Consider the following 17,669-nt stretch of genomic DNA (forward strand, 5'->3'; position numbering starts at 1 on the left):
TCAATCGATCGGTTACCATCGGATATTCAGAATGAGATATTTAAGTATGATATTGGGCGTCTGCTCTATGTGATGAAAACAGCAACGCAATTGTCTATCCAAAACAGAGCCTCATATGCTATCCCTGAACATCGGTTTTCAGAAACAAAATTGACTGTGCATGGCAATATGATCCGAATCCATTTGATCACCATTGGCGATCGGACCTATATCAAAGACATAACCAGCCCGGCGCATATTTTCTATGAGAACGGATCAATACTGTGCAGCAGTATTCTGAGATATATACCACTGGTGCTTGTGTCTGCTTTTCTACTTGACTGGATTCTCTACATGTTTGTACACCAATGGAAGTCTGGGCTACTTTCAACTACAGTAACATTTGGATTTATACTGTACTCGTCTGTGGTGATAGATATCACCCAGGGCAGAATGGCTCAAAGAATGATTCAAGATTATAAGCTTGACAAAAGCAAATATCTTGCAATCAGGGCTGATGAAATGGGTGTAATAGATATTGCATTCCAACAGAGCCATGCCGGGCCAAAATGGATTCTCAACAACCTTGCCTATCCCTTTAAAGCTAAGATTTCTGTGATCCGGTATGCAGATACCCACAGACTTCGGATTATTCGAGATGTAATCAATGCCTCCTTGTCCGCACTCCTTTTATCAGAAGTATACTAATTCTATGTCACAGTCTCTAAAGTGCCGTGCAATTATTCCCCTTAATAGGAGTGGAGCGGAACCATATTTTTGCAGTAAACTGATTCCTCCACAAGACTCTTGGGTTGATTCTGGATTCCCTGTGGAATCTAAACTCACACTCTCATCTGCCCCGTTTGCATACTTCGCAAATGCAACTTACATCCCTTTTGCTACATTGAAGAACATCAACTTTGATGTTGAACCATCACAGCTTGGAATCACAAATATTGAAGTCAACATTCCAAATCCATGCAACAAACTTTATTCTGTTTGTTTTTCTAATCCTCCTCACTCTTTGAGATTTACTCTTTGTGGAAGAACAGTTGTTGGACATACGTTTCAATACCCATATATCCAGGTATGCCAGCCAGACCTTCACAACTTGTGTCCTACTAATTGATCTTCTAATTCTCTGCTTAGTTTGAAATCAATGGTTGTTGGGCACCTCCAATTCCATCTCATTGCATTCGTCTTCGCCCATCCATTGTGGTGAAGAATGTGTTGGGAATCTGGTGGAGTAAATCTTTTGCATTTATTCCCCTTCAGGTTGGTGTTGTTGTTTTGAATAAAGCAAATCTCATAAATACAGTTATCTAAGAGAACGATTTTGTTATGACTGCTGTTTTAGATGTAAAAATGATGTTGTGGGACTCTCTTTGAAATTTCTTTCTCTAGCTTTCTGGATATCAATTTTCTCCAGGTTCTATGAGGAATATGGTGCTTCTATTCCAAACACGTTCCTCCAGTGAATATGTCTTAGTTCATAATCCAGATTGCTACTCATGTGCTTCTGTATCCTTAATCCTCTCCTATTAGTGGCTGAATTTGTATCAGTAACCGGGTGTAAAACAAAAACTAGAGGTGAACATGTAGAGAAGGAAGGTGGCAATATCAATTAACTGATATAAGAAGAGAATTAAGGTCATTAAAAAGAACATCTAACATGAGAGTCTCAACATCAAGCTTCATTGTGGTCACTGAATTTCAGCAATAGGAAGGAAGATGATGCATTCGTGAAGGAAAGCCCGGAAGACTGCCTCAGGGCCAGCAAGAGGCTCATTGTAATCCAACTCCACAGTGCTCTTCTCTGAATTGACCAGCGCGGGTTTGATCTCGGGAGAATCTCCCTCATCACGATGGACTATAGCAAACTCGACTTTCAAACCTGAGTCAGACTTTGCAGTCACAGAAATATATCCACCAGGACGATGTTGAGGGCGAAGAACTTCCTCGTTTAGCCGGCGAGCTTCTATGGCTTTCATGTCATCAATTGTCTCTTTCTCTGACACCGCCCCATATGCAAGCACAAAGCCATCCCGTAGTATCTCAAAGTGTCGGATACGTTCCACGACATCTTCTCTCATTGGCAAGGTCCACACCACCTTGGCGTTGTAATTGGCCTCCTTCAGGATTTTTGTGATAAACTCATTCATAAAAGCTTGGATTTGCAGTACATTTCCACCCACTGCGTTATCGAACATGCCAGGAATGAGTGAAGTGTCATCTTCGCGAAGCACCATCTTAATTCTAGGTCTAAGTGAGCATCCAGTTCATAATATCTGCTTTAACTTATACATACCTTTGGACGTGACAGACTTCAAAATATTGATGGCTCAAGCCTCTTTAGTCCTTGATTTCAAGAGATGCTGTAGCACAGTCTCAAGCACAATGCAAAAAGGATGGCAAATTAACTATCAAACAAGCTGATCCTCATCTCGTCAAACCAGGTCAATGCACCATCTAAATACAGTAAAGCCTCTATATAACGATCACTTTACATAACGAACCCTCTACATAACAGATGAAAATCTCTTCCAAAATTAAATCTCCATACAAAATATTCATTAACCTGTATACTACGAGATTCGTTGAATATCTCTCAAGATTTCTTAATATATTGTTATAAAAAGGCCAAAAAAGACCAAAATGCCCTGCTGAACCACAATTTTGATTGGGCAGAAGAAGAAATTACAGATTTACGAACGCCTTTGGCCATGAAGGGTTTTTTTCTTACCACGGACTTTGGTATAACTTGGGGGCAACCAAATTGGCATCCGCAAGCCAGGGTGGTCTCAAGGCTTACATGCCTCCCAAATCACTTCGCGCTTCTGCGATCCGGTCGCTGGTTGCCCTTAACATTTTCAAGCGGAAAATGGACCGGAATTACTGCGTACAGCTGTGACAAGATACAATAAACTACTAGAAGTAATGAGTTACTAGAAAATTAACATTGCCAGTAAGATATATCAGACGTAGTTTACTTTTTCAAATGCCTTTGAAGCTCTACACCTGCTGCCGTGATGATGGAATGATGAATATCGACAATGCTCCATGTCTTCATATCCTGATCAGTCGAGATGGTTATCCCTCTGATGACAGCACTGAAACCAGTTTTTACTAAGCCTTTTTATTTTATGATTGCTTGGACCATATCTTGTAATTAGTGACTCTGTAGATTGAGATTGTTTTCTTTTTTCTTTCATTAATTAAAACTACATTAGGTATCCATATTTACACCACCTAGGCAAAGCACTACCAAACCAGAAGGGGAAAAAGAGGGCAAAAAAGAAAAGAAATGAAAAGAAATGAAAAGAAATGAAAAAGTCCGGGTATCCATATCTTTTTTAGGACCCTGTCTCCCCCAGAAGAACCAAGAACAGTCGTGGCATATGAAGCCAATTAAACAGTAACTAAGGTAAGAAGGGGTGGGAGGAAATTTTTATTGCGAAAGCATCAGATGCAAAACAGGCTGTTTGTTAAGGGTGAACATCATCATTGAAATGCAAAGAGGAGCTCATAGGAGAGCAACGAAAGTAGGAATATCTCGGATAGGCTCTCTCTATTAGGAGAATATCAGACATTCATGAAGTCATTTCAGTGCTTTTGGGAGGTTTTGGTCGTTCATGGTCTGGGGCGGAAAACAAGTGGGCAATCATCCTGATTTCTACGTTAGTTGGGAGATTCCATGTGGATCTGAGAATGCGACAGATACTAACCTGAGGGAAGATGGTAGCAAAGACCTTGATGTCTTCTGAGATAGGAGTAGCATGATGCTCCCAGTCCATCATCATACTAGCCTTGCCAATCATAGCCATAAGGTTCAGCTGAGCATATGTTTGTCCAAGGCAGTAGTGAGGGCCGGTGCCAAACACCAAGAAATTCTTAGCAGCCTTGTCAGCATCGCCGGAAATCCATCGATCCGGATCAAAAGTCTCGGGGTTTGGATAAGCATCAGGATCATGGGTTGCAGGCCAGACGGATGGGACGATCATGCAGCCCTTGGGAAGCGTATAGTTAGGGGTGATAGGGAAGTCCTTTTTGGTCATATATGGAACCATGATCACAGGAGGTCGGTATCGGAGGGTTTCCCTGACCACAGCTCGGGTGTATTGCAATTGATCAAGAAGGTCCATCGTGATTTTACCATTCCGATCACCATTTCTCACAGCCAAGTTTTCTTCTCTGACCTTGTCAAGGACATCTGGACGATTGGCCATAAGCTGGAAGAGCCAGGTGCTGGCACTAGATGTAGCATCTTGCGAAGCGAACAGGAAGGTGAAGACGGTCTGCGCAATTTCGTAGTCGGAGAAATCCCGCAGGATGTGACTTGGCTTCTCGGAGTCATCGACCTGGATGCCCTTTGCAATCTTTTCGCGGTATTTGGCGGAATCCAACATCTGCTTGATCCAAGCGTCCATGATGCAGGTAACCTCTCCCCCCGCAGCCATTCGGACTTTGCTCTTAGCGGCGCATTTGCTAAACTCATCCAAGACCATATCGGCAGCCTTCTTTCCGTACCATGATTTCGTGAAAGGTAGAATGATGGGGAAATTGACTAATTCCAACGCAGCAGTGATAAGATAGTAGTCGTCGGCGATCTTCTTGACGGCTGCTTCAGTCATGTAGTGTCCAACGAAGGTCCGGCAGGAGAGTGCACACATCAATTCACGCAAGTACGGCATCCAAGGAATAGGCTTGAAGTTGTTCTTCTTCGATTCTTCCAGGAAGAGCTTAAAGTATTTCTCGTAGACGTCATCCAATTGCGGCATATACACGGACAATGCGGAGCGGGTGAACAGGCCATTGAGACCCTTGCGGTATTCAACATGCTCCTTGCCATCCAAAAAGACCCAGTTTGTCTTGCCTAACAGCTTGTGCGCAGAGTCCACTACGCACGGCTTGACGTATGCAGGAGAATTGAAGACCTTTCGGGCCATGTCTCGAGTTGACGCGATCACGACGAACCTGCAAGGTTAATGCACGCCAACGTTAGCCTTGAAGCAGGTATGGGCCACCTGGAGTTATAGGATTGATTCACTTGAGACGCACTTGTGGAAGACAGAGACACAGCTCAATTCGCCGCTGGCCCATTTCGCCTTGTATTCTGTAAACTTCGGATTGACCGACTCTAGGAAGGGGCCCATGAAGGGAATCTTAAATCTTGGACCGACGATTGAACCCTTCAGCCAGATATATTTGACTGCAGCATGGCTGTTTAGTTATCTGTGTCCGAATTTTGATGACAACAGGCACGTTTCAGAAGCGACTCACTCTGATCGTAGGCGACGAGGAACATGAATAGAGCCAGTAAGGCCGACCAGCCGGTGAAACGGCTGTAAATGCCCATCACGAAGCTGGATGGGTCCGAAGCCATTGAAGCTAGAGATGCATCCGCAGATGGCGATGCCATATTTCCCGCGACGCTCGCCATTGTGGTGAGGGCGGAAGAAAAAGGGGCACTTCAGAGGGGAATATCCAAGCTCCAGCCGATTCACGAAAAACCCGTCCACCCTTAGCAAGAGAAAGGAGAGTATGTGAGCGACTGAGTGCGTGAGAGATGGACCTGGGCACGCGATGAGCAGACAGTGAGCCCGGTGATGGATGACAGACGGAGGAGGGAAGGGAGAAATGGAGGCGAAGAGGAGAAACGTGCAAGATTGACCGAATTAATTTGATTCTTTAACTAACTAGCTTGGATAATTACTAAGTCCGGATCGCGATGTGCACGGATTGCGTCCAGTACGACCGAGCATCCGTTGAACTGTGCCAGCCAACCAGAGCGCGTGAAAATGCCGGGATTTAGGAGAGTTGGCCAATCATAGCCAGATATTGCACAATACATTTCCGTTACGATGAATTCCCGTACAATACAGCCTAGCTTCCCGGCTCCTCGACTGCAGCCCGTCGTATTCGAGTGTAACGCCAACAGCTTCGAAAATCCTCCGTGTTCGATGCCAGTCCGCCGTCCAGCAGGAGGATTCCGGGCTCGAACTCTGGAAAAATCCCCCGATCGAGGCACCCAACATCAAAGTTTTCTCCCAGCTGATCAGCGACCTGCAAATAGGCAGTGGGCTGCAGGCTTACCGCGCTCCGGTGGGCTGGGTTTGAGCGCACAAAGTTACCGCTAGTGATGTAATTGTGTCGTGATTCGGCCTCCCAGCATCCCGAGCGCCCTTCCGATAGGCCCGCCCCTGAGTCGAAAACCCTCTGCAAAACATCCGCCTGCACAAGGAGGCAGAACAAAAAAAAGGGGTGATGCTGATGAGAGCCAGAGGTGCTCAGCTGCTCCCTCATCTGCACGAGCCACGCTGCAATTTGGGATCAACGTCCTCTTTTCTCTCCAGAGCTAGGGTTCACGGCGTGTCTTCTCGGGCTTGACGACATGCTCCTCGCGGTTCACTTCCTGGACAATTCTAGATTGAGCTGAAGACGCGGCACATGGCCTGGGCTTGTGCCTCCCGGCCCTGCAATTCCACCTCCGCGGAGCAGCACCCAGTTCAAGGTCTATTTGCTCCGCTCTCGAAGCACACACGGAGATTTTTTTTTTTTTTTTGGGTTTGGGCGTGCATTGCGCCCTAGGAAGTCAACCGATTGGTCCCAAACTCAACAGGCGCAAGACCAGGCTGTTCTCCATAATCGAAGTGAAAGCGGAACAGGCCATATGCGCCTTGAACCTTGTATGTTGGCAAGGCTTGTCTGCTGGTCCCACAAGTCACGACGTCAGCAATGTCTACCCTCCACGGGGATGACCAGAGGAGGAAAGACTGGACAGATGACCTTATGGCTACATGTTAAAAGCCCATCAAGGGGCTTCAATATAAAATTCTCCATACCCGGTCTTCCGATCGGTTGAATATCAGCTACGGAGTACTCCGTACTATTTGAAAAATTGCCCTATTGTTGGGGCGTCCACGGTGTTCCTTGCTTCTTATCATCTTTTGCGGTCTGTCCAGGATTGTATATGCACAATATGCATACATATGCACGTACGTGCATATGTGATTCTATATTGTCGCCGGAGGCTGCTTTGATGTCTGGGTGTCTCCCATCAATATCTGCCACAGCCTCGACCCAAGCATCCAAAAGCTTAGATACTTGGCATTGCAATCCACACCTGTCAAGCCCCTGCTGCCCGGAACCTTCCATATTCTTGATCGTCATGGACACTTCTGGACCTAGCATGCTCGGAAAATGAATACATGACTGGTGTGGAGAACAGAGCACGGAGTGTACCGACCAGGACCTTTGACTTCATGAGGGAATCCGAAAGTGCTGCCATTCTGGAGATGCTGTTAGTCGGGAACAATTGCTCTGGACCGAGCCATACTGTCATATAAATTTACTGCTCATAGTGAAGTGTAACAAGTATATGAGGGAGTTTGTATGGTTCTTCGGAAAAATTGTTTCTTACATTTCGATGTAGGATGCAATGTATAAGCTTGATCCTGCTTACAATACCAGGACTGTTGATTGGGCTGCAAACAGTGGACTATTTATTGATCTCTCGAAATCTCCAGATGAAACTAAGTCTAGCACCTCCATAAAAAGGCCTGAAAATGAATATCTGTTTTTAACTACAATCCGATTATCGACCGAAACCAAACCATCCTCTCTTTTTTGGTTCCGGCTTTTCTTCAGTATCCGCCATGGTGGATTCGCGAACATCAACGGCCCTCTTGGCCTCCCGAGGATAATCGATGTAGTTCCAAGCAACATCGAAGAAGAGCGGCTTCACGGGGATCGGTTGGATCTTGGGAGGATATGTCACCAGGTTGGATAAATCCGGGCTGGCTGAAGGATAATCTCCTAGTCGTTCAAGAAGGGGTGGTAGCGTAGAATCTTTCGCTCGCGAAGCTTCATCATTAAGCTTCTCAATTTCGACAATCCCACGGTACTGCCAGATGAGATGTTGTAAATGCGTCGACAGCGCATTTGCTTGCTGCCCGGACACCTCCATTCGTGACAGTCCAGCTGCACTGGTGGGGTGTGCATTGGCAGACTGGCACTTGGAGGCTAGATCTGATGCCCGAGCGAAGAGCGCCAGGGCGTTCTTCGGGTTAGAAAGGAAGGCATGGGATCTGCCAATGGAGAGACACCTTTTTGCGCACGGTTAATTTCTATATGTCTTATTAAGAGTAACTTGACCAACCTCAATGCTAAGAAGTAATTCCGAGTCGCGCTCAACTCGTCCATAAGTTCGGCATCTCCAGCAACTCCTGGAAGTTCTTTAACGGAGTCTAAGCTTTGCAGGATCGCATCATAAAGAACAACCCTTTCACGTAGCCGAGCTAGCTTCTTCCCTGTACTCTCCTCCTTTGGAGCCTTCAAATTTCGCTGAATCTTCGGCCTCTTTGTACTTCTAAATTTCTCAGCCTCAAACCGTAAGCCATCCTCGGGACCACACAGAACTCTATTACGGCCGACACGCCACCCAACCAACGCATAGTTCACGGAGGTTCGGGTGATTTGCAAAGCCTGCATTCTTTGATCTCCCTGGTCGACTCCATCGTTAGAGAGTTCATCAATTGCAGTTTTCGTGGCGTCAACAGCGTCCTGACTAGCAATAATGACGTTGTCATATTTGGCCGCCTTGTCTTTGGGGGACGCATGTTGGCCCTTAGGGCTAGACATCCAGATCGAAAGTTCGGATTCAGCAGCGGCCGCTGCTCCCAAAGCCTGTGATATGGAAGCATCTTCGAGTTTCACAGTTCGCGATCGCCATGTAATCGTCTCCGGAAGTTCTTGGGTGCTCCCATCGGCAGTGACCTTGTTTTCACCCCCCTTTTCGGACAATGCTTCAGGATCAAGGGCTTCTATTTCTGCTCGCACTTTCTCATCCGCGGGAAAATGTTGAATGCTAATGGTATGTAGTGGTACAGAACGAGGGAGTTTGAGCTGATACGCTGCATATCTAATTCCAGGATCAATGGTGCTAGACAGCAGATCACGGAAAACTTCACGATCAGTCTTCTTTTGAATCGCTGTGTATATCACACGGGCTAGCGAGTTTTGGCGCAGGCACTGTTCCCACCGCTGCTTCTCCATCCAAAAGGTTGCTCTGAGAGAAGCAAGGTAGGCTCGAGCCTCTAGCAAATCAACATTCGACGCTCCAGAGGCCGACTGATTTTCAAGCACTTGGACAAGTTGTTCCGCGTATGTCGCCGCCTTGTTTAAACGGGATATTATGTGACGCCTCGTTGAGCCCACAATTCCTTTTGTAGATGGGTCTGCGGAGTGCACCGATCTCATATGCATAGCTGACGCCCATCCTCGTTCTGCAGCGAGGAGAAAAAGAGATACATGCCTGACCAGTGTTAGCTCTTTCAATAACTACCATAATCTCCAGCATGATTTGTAAGGCTTACTCGGAGTTTGAGGCAATTTCTTCTGCGGTCACAAGTGGCTTTGGCGTGTATTTCTTGCCCTTGGGTGTCGTTCTCCCAAGTCGCTTACGCTGGGCGTGCAATCTGCGGGTCACTCGAGCACGATAGGTATTGTAGTCTCCGATCAACAGAGCATCAGCCCTCCGTGAAACGATGTAGTCTGTGATGTCCATGTTGACGGATTAGACCTCTTGCGTCCCGAAAAGAACAAATGAGCACCAGCAGCCTGCCGTCAACACTTCGCACGGTGAGGTCGTTGCCGCAACATCATCATGACATCGCAAAGTGTCGGTGGTGCGGTTCGGGATTATATAAGCAAGCCCGGAGAAAGTCAAATACTTCTCAGTCGCGAAGGGGAACTTCTCGGGGACTGGAATTCAACCTCAAAACGCCACCTTTTTCAGGCGAATGGTGCGTTCATTTGGGCTTGAATAAGTCTTAGAGAGATTCTTCAGTTTTGTTTTAGTTTTTCATAGATTAATCCTTCACCATCTACCGGAAAGAAACTATCAAAACTTCCGCAGTGAGGTACATTCCTACCGAGTAAGTTTTCTTGACCAAAGAGCTTTCGGCCTTTTGCTGCGTTTAACCCGTTGATCTCTGGCACTAATGGAATTTTGCAGATATGCTTCAAATATCTTAGCATTTCCGATCCTCTCTCACTCTCTCTTTTTCCGTTTATATCGCTTGCATTCTGAGGCAATGCTAGAGCGGGCTGCGCGATGCATCGAGATCGCAGGCCAGCACATTTTCCTTTACTCCAAAAGTCCACTTCGGTCCCGACGAATTTTACATTCAAATTTCTGGCACCATGGCGCAGTTGATATAGATATGCCTTTTTGGTGTTTTGGTTTTCTCTACCCGCCTTCTTCCCCCGGAGATCCTAATTGCCGCGACCGAGAACAACGAATTTCGTCTAATCGCCCTGCATCCTCCGCACACCTTGAATTTCTTTACCCGCCCCGAACCCAGTCCTTTGCGCGAGCTTACCTACGAACACGGAACCTACATAGGAGCTCGGCTATTCGACGGAGAAAACGGTTTTCTTATCGAGGTTTCGCGTCCTCGACAGACGATCCTGACGGGCATAAAGTTTCGGCCGCGAATGGACTAGGACGGGTATCCGAGGCGTCGACCACGCATTCTAACGGGGATGCCGTCTCCGATGGGTTACGCCAGTTATTTTCCAAAGACGGCCCACCGGCCTACGCTAGAGCGTGGGGTCTTTTCCAGGCCGCTGGAAGCCCCCGTGAATTAATTCCTCAAATGCTCGCCTATCTTTCGACTTCTGATAGGCGTATTGATGCTGATCGAACGAAGATGCTTTTCAACGTTATCCCGATTTCGGAAAGGAAGGCAAAGGATTATTTATACGCAGTGAAGACAGCACTAACTTGGAACGTTGACGGTCTTCGGGCTAAGGATATATACAACGAAGCAGTGTCTAGGGCTGAGGGAGATCTGTGCTGGAGCTTTGCGATTACATTTTTAATAAACCGACAAAATTGGCATGAAGCCATTGAAATTTGGAATAATCGACCCGTTTCGGGAGCCTTGGGGGGAACACAGGCTAAATCTGTCGAGTTGCCTGACTTGTCTCGATTGCCAAACCTGATTTTTTCATTTCTCAAGGCAATACAGATGGGAAAATTAGACACTGACACGTCGGGCCTGGCTGACTTTCTTAAATTCATGGTATATCATGTGGTTTCTAGTCGGACATTGATCATGGAAATGTCCACGAAATCGACGTTGCTATTACTCGAGCGCCTTTACTCGCTGCAGTTACTTGAGCCTAGATTCTACTTGAAAGCGATCTCCACCTTGCAGTCGGTGGGTTTACGATCTGCAAGCGCCAGAGCAATAATCCTTTACCGCAACTTGCGATGGCGGCTCCCCAACGAAAAAGTTTCCGAACAACTTCTGACCCGGCTCATAAAAATGCTATCCACGTTTGAGATATCGGAAGGCGTTAAGTATCTACTCGATGAGTATCGGCATTTCCACGGGAATCCGTCACCAGACGCATATCGCCATGCCTTGACGGGGTTTGCAAGGCTGGGTAAGGAAAATGAAGTTGAGGGCCTATTTCAGAGTTACGTCAAAGATCATGGCAAGCCATCAGATCTGAAACTACTTTCCCCTCTTCTCTATGTCCATGCAAGTCTTGGTCAGGTTAAGAAGACCCAAACCAAGTTCAATAGGCTAGCAAAGGATTTCAATTTGCCTCCGAATGTGGTGTGTTGGAACATACTTCTTACCGCTTACACGAGGGCCGATGATTTCAGTGGTGCTCTTTCAACCTTCCGGACTATGGTCCAGAATGGTATCAGTCCCGACTCACATACCTTCGGCATCTTGATCGGATTCCTTGCCAATAAAGGTGATGTGGATGCAGTAATTAATCTATTCGGAATTGCAAAGCAGAATAAGGTCCCTATAAATTCTACTCTAGTTGATGGAGTTGTTGGGGCGTTATGCAATAACCGAAGGTATGGTGACGCCGAAAAAGTGGCCAATGAAGCGCTTCAGTTGAACTTGCATGGTTCCCTGACAAGAATGTGGAATGTCCTCCTCTGGAATTACGCCTTTATACCGGACGTCGAGTCGGTTTCAAGAATACAAGCACGGATGCAACAAGAAGGCATTGAATTTGATGGAATGACGTACGCGGCGCTGATGCTAAGTCTTGTCCGTTTGGGCAAACTTGATACAGCCCGCCAAATATTGGGTAAACTTCATCGAAGCCGCCGGGTCCATATTACCGAACTCCATTACGCCATCTTACTCCGTGGCTATTTAAAGGAAGGAAACCGTGACATGATACTAATCCTCTACAAGGAAATGATTGAAAGGTTTAATACGCTTGGCCTCAGCGGGAGCCTCTCGATGCTTAGAGCCTATATAAACCGCGATCTCCAGCGATTCAAGGAGAACGGTGGCATTGACGGAGACGAACCTTTGCAGTTGCCACGTGCAGAACGATTCTTGGATTCGATCATGGAAAATTTCGATGTCTCTATGCTCGCAACTAAACAACCACAACCGGGCGCTGGAAAGCGGCCGGTTAGGGAGGCCTTCCCTTCTGCGTATTATGAATCCCTCATCCTAGCTTATGGTTCAGGGAGCGAAGTCGAAAAAGCCAACAGGGTATTGGACAAGTACAATTCGAAGACGCGAGAGCTTTATTGGGGACAGCAGTCTTCTGCCCTTCCGATGCTACATGCTCAAATGGCCACATACCTTAGACAAGGAAAACACGACAAAGTCGACATGTGCTGGAAGAAGGCTGTGGAGAGCATAAGTAGCATTGCACAGCCTATGAACCTTGACTCTTTATTAGCTTACTCGCTCCCGTGTGAGTTCAAGAACCCAGACGGTTCACAAGACCAACGTCAGGAAACCCAGTCGAATAACCATACCTCTAGCATCCTTCCATCTTACCGCTTTGCCCTCTCTCGCTGCATTTCTGTTTTGATGCAGTCATTGTCATATCGGAATCTCCACTCTAAAATTTCGGATATCATTGCTGAGGTTGAAAAGATTGGCTTTGTACTGACAACTTTCAACTGGTCTCTTTATATCAAACTCCTATGTTTATCTCGACGTCCAGCCGATCAATTTCGCGCTTTTACGATATTCGAAGAGAAATTTATATCAAATTTTGTTAGTTGGGGACATATTCGACGAGGATATACGAAAAGGCCAGACGATGCACCTGCCGGGCTTGATTTCCTTGAGCGTCGATTTTCTCCCTTGAAACAATACCAAGTGTTGGGCAAAGCTGGTCGCCAAGCGTGGGCAAGAATCCGACCGGATTCCATGCAACCAACGTATCTAACCATGCTTTATCTCGCATCAGCCTTAATCGATGTCCGCGCTCGATCTGTTGCAGATGGCGAAGGGGAAATGGATTCGCTGCTTTCAAAAGCCCCACAAACCGTTAGTGCAGTTGCAAAGCTCCCGTTCCTTCGTGAGAAATTCCAGGGAATTATCCTCCGTGGCCACCGCAATATGGATGACGAGGCGGTTCCTAAACCTGTTGATACCGCTAATCATGTGGTCTGGACTGGTGGTATTCTCGGCGTGGATGGAGAGCCCCGCCTAGACACGAGCCCAAGGCATCAAGAAGCTGAACAAAGCAGTGCATCCAAGTCTGGACGCCCCCGTAAATCTAAGGCTCTGATGGATCCTGGAGAAGATACTTCTGAGCCTAGTGCTGATTTGTTAGAGAGTATATTCGCCGAGGACGCGAAATGGAGGGGAGCTCGTTTTGGAACAGAAGCACATTTCGAACCAGAACCGTCGCAGCAGACATTGGACGCTCAGGACGAGCTAGATTTGGAAATGGAAAGCCGCCTTGAAAAACAACTTGGCGACGATTGATGTTTCCACGTCACGCGTGATCTGAATTTAAAAACACACCCGTGGCCAGTCGCACTTCGGGCAGCGCTATAAACCACACACAAACATACATATATATACCTTACCTGAAAGTCTCAGCTCTATCAGGTATACCTGTATCATATTTATTGTTAAGACATTGACTGTATTTTGACGATGTGCATATTACGGCGTATGTCATATGAATACTTTCTTTTTTTTTTTTCCCTTTGTTTTTGAAAAATGCATGGGGTTTCAAAAGGAGATATCATCTTCGTCCTGCACTTTAAAATTGTCGGTTTTTGAGCGGATCGATATATAGAATTTTTGGCTCTTTATTTACCATGAAGGAGTATACCACCGTCATAGGATTCGAAGAACTCCTTATAATATGCCACTGGAGCTTTCGAGTTTGAGCTTTAAACTGCCAGATGAATGGCCAGGGAGCCTTTTACCAAAAAGTGCTACTGTTCAAAGTCCACACGCCCGAGGCAAGGGGGTCAGCGCAGGAACCCGATGGGGCAGGAGAGCGATGGTGATTGGCTGGCTGGGAAACGCGACCCCCATTAATGACTTGATTAGTTAACGCGTCGGACGCGTTTCTGAAATGGAAACTTTAATAGAACTTCAATCCGCACATAGAGAGAGCTCTTTGCAGTCACGAACAAGCAGCCCAAGTGCCCATTTCCCTCATCTTTACTCATGATTTTATACCATATTTAAGCTTGTAATTCACTCTTTACACCTACTGTTCTGAATTTTCGCCCGTGATAGGCTACAACACCAGAAATGGAGAATTACAGTCTCCGCGATGAGGCGGTTCGAGATCGCGTTCGAGCTGCCACAGAATTTCTTGATCCAAGTGAGTGTGTTAATTCCTATGGAGTCAAGCCATATACTAATCTGTCTATGTAGGCGATCAGAGAGCTCGAAGGTTGGCAAATTTTCCTCGCTCTTAGCGGAAATTGAACACGTATCTCACCACTTGTCTCAGTTATCGTGCCGATATAGTGTTGATGCTGAATCGTGGACTACGGCGCCTCACAGTAAGGAATATATATTGCTTTTAAATGAAGTGAAACAGGCTGACATTTAACCGCTTTCATAGGTCAGCTTAGATGAAATTCGAGCGCATAGTCGAGAACTTGCCAACGGGTAAGTAAGGACTGAATAGCCAGCATGAACGATTTACTTACGACCAACAGCCTTGTTACTCAGCCGTTTGAATATTCTCAAGCTTTTGATCAGGCCTTAAGAGATGTTATCCAGACTTTGGGCACAGATTCCACGAGGCTAACGAAAGAGCAAATCGAAGACACGGTGCATTCCAGGTGCAAGTTGTGGATCAACGGCAGGTGGCTAATTCTTGAAGTAGGCATGGTATTGCGCTTACGTTGGCGCATTTGGCGAGTATGCCTGCAACCCTCGAACTCTGAGCTCGTCGCATTTGAACCGCATGGTCGCGCTCGAGGGAATTGTGACAAAGTGCTCATTGGTCAGACCAAAGGTGGTCCGAAGCGTTCACTACAATCCGAAAAAGGAAAATTTCCTAGTTAGGGAGTATCGAGATCAGACTATGACTGCGACTGGGGCTACAAGTTTGAATGTCTATCCACAAGAAGACGACCAAGGAAACCCGGTAGGTTTGCAGATCTCAAAATTCTATGTTATGTAGACCTAATGCGCCGCAGTTGATTACGGAATACGGCTATTGCAAATATCGCGACCACCAAATGATTTCTATTCAAGAAATGCCGGAAAGAGCTCCAGCTGGTCAGCTTCCTCGAGGCGTCGATGTGATACTCGATGACGATCTAGTGGACAAAGTGAAACCCGGTGACAGAATTCAACTTGTTGGAATATATCGGTCTCTAGGAAACCGCAACGCAAGTTCCGGTAGTTCAACGTTCCGCACCGTGATTCTTGCAAATAACATAATACATCTTGCGTCAAAGTCCGGCGGTGGAATTGCACAAGCGACAATCACCGATACAGATATCCGAAACATAAATAAGATGTCAAAAAAGAAGAAGGTTTTCGACTTACTTTCTCAGTCTCTTGCTCCCAGTATATACGGGCATGACTACATCAAGAAGGCAATCTTGTTGATGTTACTTGGAGGAATGGAGAAGAACCTTGATAACGGAACCCATTTGCGTGGAGACATTAACATCCTAATGGTTGGAGACCCTTCCACTGCTAAATCCCAACTTCTCCGCTTTGTTCTTAACACGGCACCTTTGGCCATTGCAACGACTGGTAGAGGTTCTTCCGGTGTTGGTCTTACAGCGGCAGTCACAACCGATAAGGAAACCGGTGACCGAAGGCTTGAGGCTGGTGCCATGGTTCTCGGAGATAGAGGGGTTGTGTGCATCGATGAATTCGACAAGATGAGTGATGTGGATCGAGTCGCCATACATGAAGTCATGGAACAGCAGACGGTCACCATAGCCAAGGCTGGCATCCATACGACGCTAAATGCAAGATGCAGTGTTATTGCTGCTGCAAATCCTATATATGGTCAATATGACACACATAAGGACCCGCACAAGAATATTGCGTTGCCAGATTCACTTTTATCTCGTTTCGACTTACTTTTCGTGGTTACGGACGATATCGAGGATACAAGGGATCGACTAGTATCTGAGCACGTCCTACGGATGCATCAATATCGTCAGCCCGGTACCGAAGAAGGTGCTCCAGTGCGTGAACAAGTTAACAATAGTCTAGGAGTCGGACTTGAAGCCAACGAGAACGCGAATGTGCCTACAGAAGTTTATGAGAAGTACAATGCCATGTTACATGCAGGCATAACGGTAACCTCGGGTCGAGGGGCAGGTAGGAAAGTGGAGGTAGTCAGCCTACCTTTCGTGAAGAAGTATATCCAATATGCCAAATCGCGAATAAAGCCAGTCTTAACCAAAGGCGCTGCCGATCACATTGTCACCACATACTCTGCGCTTCGAAATGATGAGTTAACTGGAAACCAGCGAAAGACGTCCCCAATGACGGCGCGTACTTTGGAAACACTGATCCGTCTTTCCACAGCCCATGCAAAAGCTCGTCTTTCCAACAGAGTTGAAGAGAAAGATGCTAAAATTGCGGAATCCATTCTTAGGTTTGCTTTGTTCAAGGAAGTTGTGGAAGATGAGAGGCGCAAGCGACGGAAAACGACAAATGTTCTGGACTCGGACTCGGACTCAAGCGACTCCGATGATGATGCCGATAACACTCAGCGAACAACACGAGGATCAACTGCTACTGCTCCGCGCTCAAGTAGACGTCGTGGCCAGCAGGGCAGATCTAGAAATACTCCGGATGGTGATGATGAAGACGAATACGCGGCCAGCCTTAGCAGCCGCCCGGTTGGCGGCTCTTCCCGACAGACTCGGAGCCAGGCGACCTCTCAACTGGATTCGCAGATGTCAATGGCATCCTCTCAGCCTGCATCCCAATTGCTTCAAACACAGACGGACAGCACAGAATCTCAAGAAGAGGTTATTGAAAAAGCTCTAGCGGCCGCGTCTTCATTACCTCCTTTACCTACAGAACGGCTGAACGCATTCCGTTCCGCGTTAGGTCCGCTGATGAGGTCGGATCTTTTCCAGGGCGATTCAGCGAACGTGCAACGTGTAGTAGAAGCCGTGAACTCTTCGATACGTGCCTCCTCGAGCTCACGGTCGAGTGTGTTTGAGCTGGCAGAGGCTTTGCAAGCCTTGAATGTGATGAATGACAGAAACGAGGTTATGTGAGTATTAATTCGAAAGCTTTTGTCCGACCAGAAAGTAGGCTAACACAAGCTTGAAACAGGTACCTTGGAGAGGAGACGGTCTATCGCATCTAGATTCTTGACTGATTACACACCTGTCCATGCTTTACGGGTTTAAGGTTATGATTATATGCTTGGTATCATGG

The 17,669-nt window shown here is 46.7% G+C and overlaps 8 protein-coding genes across 8 annotated transcripts; 3 read left to right on the forward strand and 5 right to left on the reverse strand.

Annotated features, from left to right (window-relative positions):
* The first annotated feature begins 98 nt into the window (after positions 1 to 98).
* On the forward strand, positions 99 to 1,367 carry CIMG_05007 (uncharacterized protein). The gene is made up of 3 exons (XM_001245565.2): positions 99 to 602; positions 701 to 1,066; positions 1,129 to 1,367. Exons 1-2 carry the CDS (start codon positions 169 to 171, stop codon positions 705 to 707), a joined length of 441 nt encoding a protein of 146 aa, XP_001245566.2. The 5' UTR covers positions 99 to 168; the 3' UTR covers positions 708 to 1,066; positions 1,129 to 1,367.
* A 145-nt stretch (positions 1,368 to 1,512) lies between these two features.
* Positions 1,513 to 2,627, reverse strand: CIMG_05008 (uncharacterized protein). Its single transcript, XM_001245566.2, has 2 exons — positions 2,288 to 2,627; positions 1,513 to 2,235 (listed from the first exon to the last, which is right to left on the reverse strand). The coding sequence occupies exon 2, from the start codon at positions 2,226 to 2,228 to the stop codon at positions 1,683 to 1,685; it is 546 nt and encodes a 181-aa protein (XP_001245567.2). The 5' UTR covers positions 2,229 to 2,235; positions 2,288 to 2,627; the 3' UTR covers positions 1,513 to 1,682.
* A 942-nt stretch (positions 2,628 to 3,569) lies between these two features.
* Positions 3,570 to 5,595, reverse strand: CIMG_05009 (cytochrome P450 sterol C-22 desaturase; the record flags this gene model as incomplete). The annotated part of the gene is made up of 3 exons (XM_001245567.2): positions 5,260 to 5,595; positions 5,038 to 5,188; positions 3,570 to 4,953 (listed from the first exon to the last, which is right to left on the reverse strand). Exons 1-3 carry the CDS (start codon positions 5,417 to 5,419, stop codon positions 3,570 to 3,572), a joined length of 1,695 nt encoding a protein of 564 aa, XP_001245568.2. The 5' UTR covers positions 5,420 to 5,595.
* Positions 5,596 to 5,862: 267 nt separating this feature from the next.
* On the reverse strand, positions 5,863 to 6,282 carry CIMG_05010 (uncharacterized protein; the record flags this gene model as incomplete). Its single annotated transcript, XM_001245568.2, has 2 exons — positions 5,863 to 6,030; positions 6,073 to 6,282. 2 exons carry the CDS (start codon positions 6,280 to 6,282, stop codon positions 5,863 to 5,865), a joined length of 378 nt encoding a protein of 125 aa, XP_001245569.2.
* Positions 6,283 to 6,563: 281 nt separating this feature from the next.
* CIMG_05011 (uncharacterized protein) lies at positions 6,564 to 7,267 on the reverse strand (the record flags this gene model as incomplete). The annotated part of the gene is made up of 4 exons (XM_001245569.2): positions 6,564 to 6,772; positions 6,822 to 6,882; positions 6,979 to 7,163; positions 7,222 to 7,267. 4 exons carry the CDS (start codon positions 7,265 to 7,267, stop codon positions 6,564 to 6,566), a joined length of 501 nt encoding a protein of 166 aa, XP_001245570.2.
* Positions 7,268 to 7,460: 193 nt separating this feature from the next.
* CIMG_05012 (signal recognition particle) lies at positions 7,461 to 9,616 on the reverse strand. Its single transcript, XM_001245570.2, has 3 exons — positions 9,354 to 9,616; positions 8,138 to 9,292; positions 7,461 to 8,084 (listed from the first exon to the last, which is right to left on the reverse strand). The coding sequence occupies exons 1-3, from the start codon at positions 9,542 to 9,544 to the stop codon at positions 7,574 to 7,576; spliced, it is 1,857 nt and encodes a 618-aa protein (XP_001245571.1). The 5' UTR covers positions 9,545 to 9,616; the 3' UTR covers positions 7,461 to 7,573.
* Positions 9,617 to 9,768: 152 nt separating this feature from the next.
* Positions 9,769 to 14,119, forward strand: CIMG_05013 (pentatricopeptide repeat domain-containing protein). The gene is made up of 2 exons (XM_001245571.2): positions 9,769 to 9,914; positions 9,995 to 14,119. The coding sequence occupies exon 2, from the start codon at positions 10,074 to 10,076 to the stop codon at positions 13,755 to 13,757; it is 3,684 nt and encodes a 1,227-aa protein (XP_001245572.2). The 5' UTR covers positions 9,769 to 9,914; positions 9,995 to 10,073; the 3' UTR covers positions 13,758 to 14,119.
* A 341-nt stretch (positions 14,120 to 14,460) lies between these two features.
* Positions 14,461 to 17,506, forward strand: CIMG_05014 (DNA replication licensing factor mcm3; the record flags this gene model as incomplete). The annotated part of the gene is made up of 7 exons (XM_012358393.1): positions 14,461 to 14,616; positions 14,670 to 14,688; positions 14,749 to 14,800; positions 14,863 to 14,909; positions 14,960 to 15,074; positions 15,130 to 15,393; positions 15,446 to 17,506. Exons 1-7 carry the CDS (start codon positions 14,544 to 14,546, stop codon positions 17,504 to 17,506), a joined length of 2,631 nt encoding a protein of 876 aa, XP_012213816.1. The 5' UTR covers positions 14,461 to 14,543.
* Positions 17,507 to 17,669: the final 163 nt, after the last annotated feature.

The sequence above is a fragment of the Coccidioides immitis genome, assembly GCF_000149335.2.
Source record: "Coccidioides immitis RS genomic scaffold supercont3.4, whole genome shotgun sequence".
Classification (NCBI taxonomy): Eukaryota; Fungi; Ascomycota; class Eurotiomycetes; order Onygenales; family Onygenaceae; genus Coccidioides; species Coccidioides immitis.

What these genes read in the sequence shown, in the direction of transcription:
- CIMG_05007 (XM_001245565.2), top strand. Translation starts at nt 169, where the DNA reads ATGATCCGAATCCATTTGATCACCATTGGCGATCGGACCTATATCAAA.
- CIMG_05008 (XM_001245566.2), bottom strand. Translation starts at nt 2,228, where the DNA reads ATGGTGCTTCGCGAAGATGACACTTCACTCATTCCTGGCATGTTCGAT.
- CIMG_05012 (XM_001245570.2), bottom strand. Translation starts at nt 9,544, where the DNA reads ATGGACATCACAGACTACATCGTTTCACGGAGGGCTGATGCTCTGTTG. An exon ending in GAAATTGCCTCAAACTCCGA is followed by an intron (nt 9,293 to 9,353) that starts GTAAGCCTTACA and finishes AACACTGGTCAG; the next exon opens with GCATGTATCTCTTTTTCTCC. An exon ending in AATTACTTCTTAGCATTGAG is followed by an intron (nt 8,085 to 8,137) that starts GTTGGTCAAGTT and finishes GTGCGCAAAAAG; the next exon opens with GTGTCTCTCCATTGGCAGAT.
- CIMG_05013 (XM_001245571.2), top strand. Translation starts at nt 10,074, where the DNA reads ATGCTAGAGCGGGCTGCGCGATGCATCGAGATCGCAGGCCAGCACATT.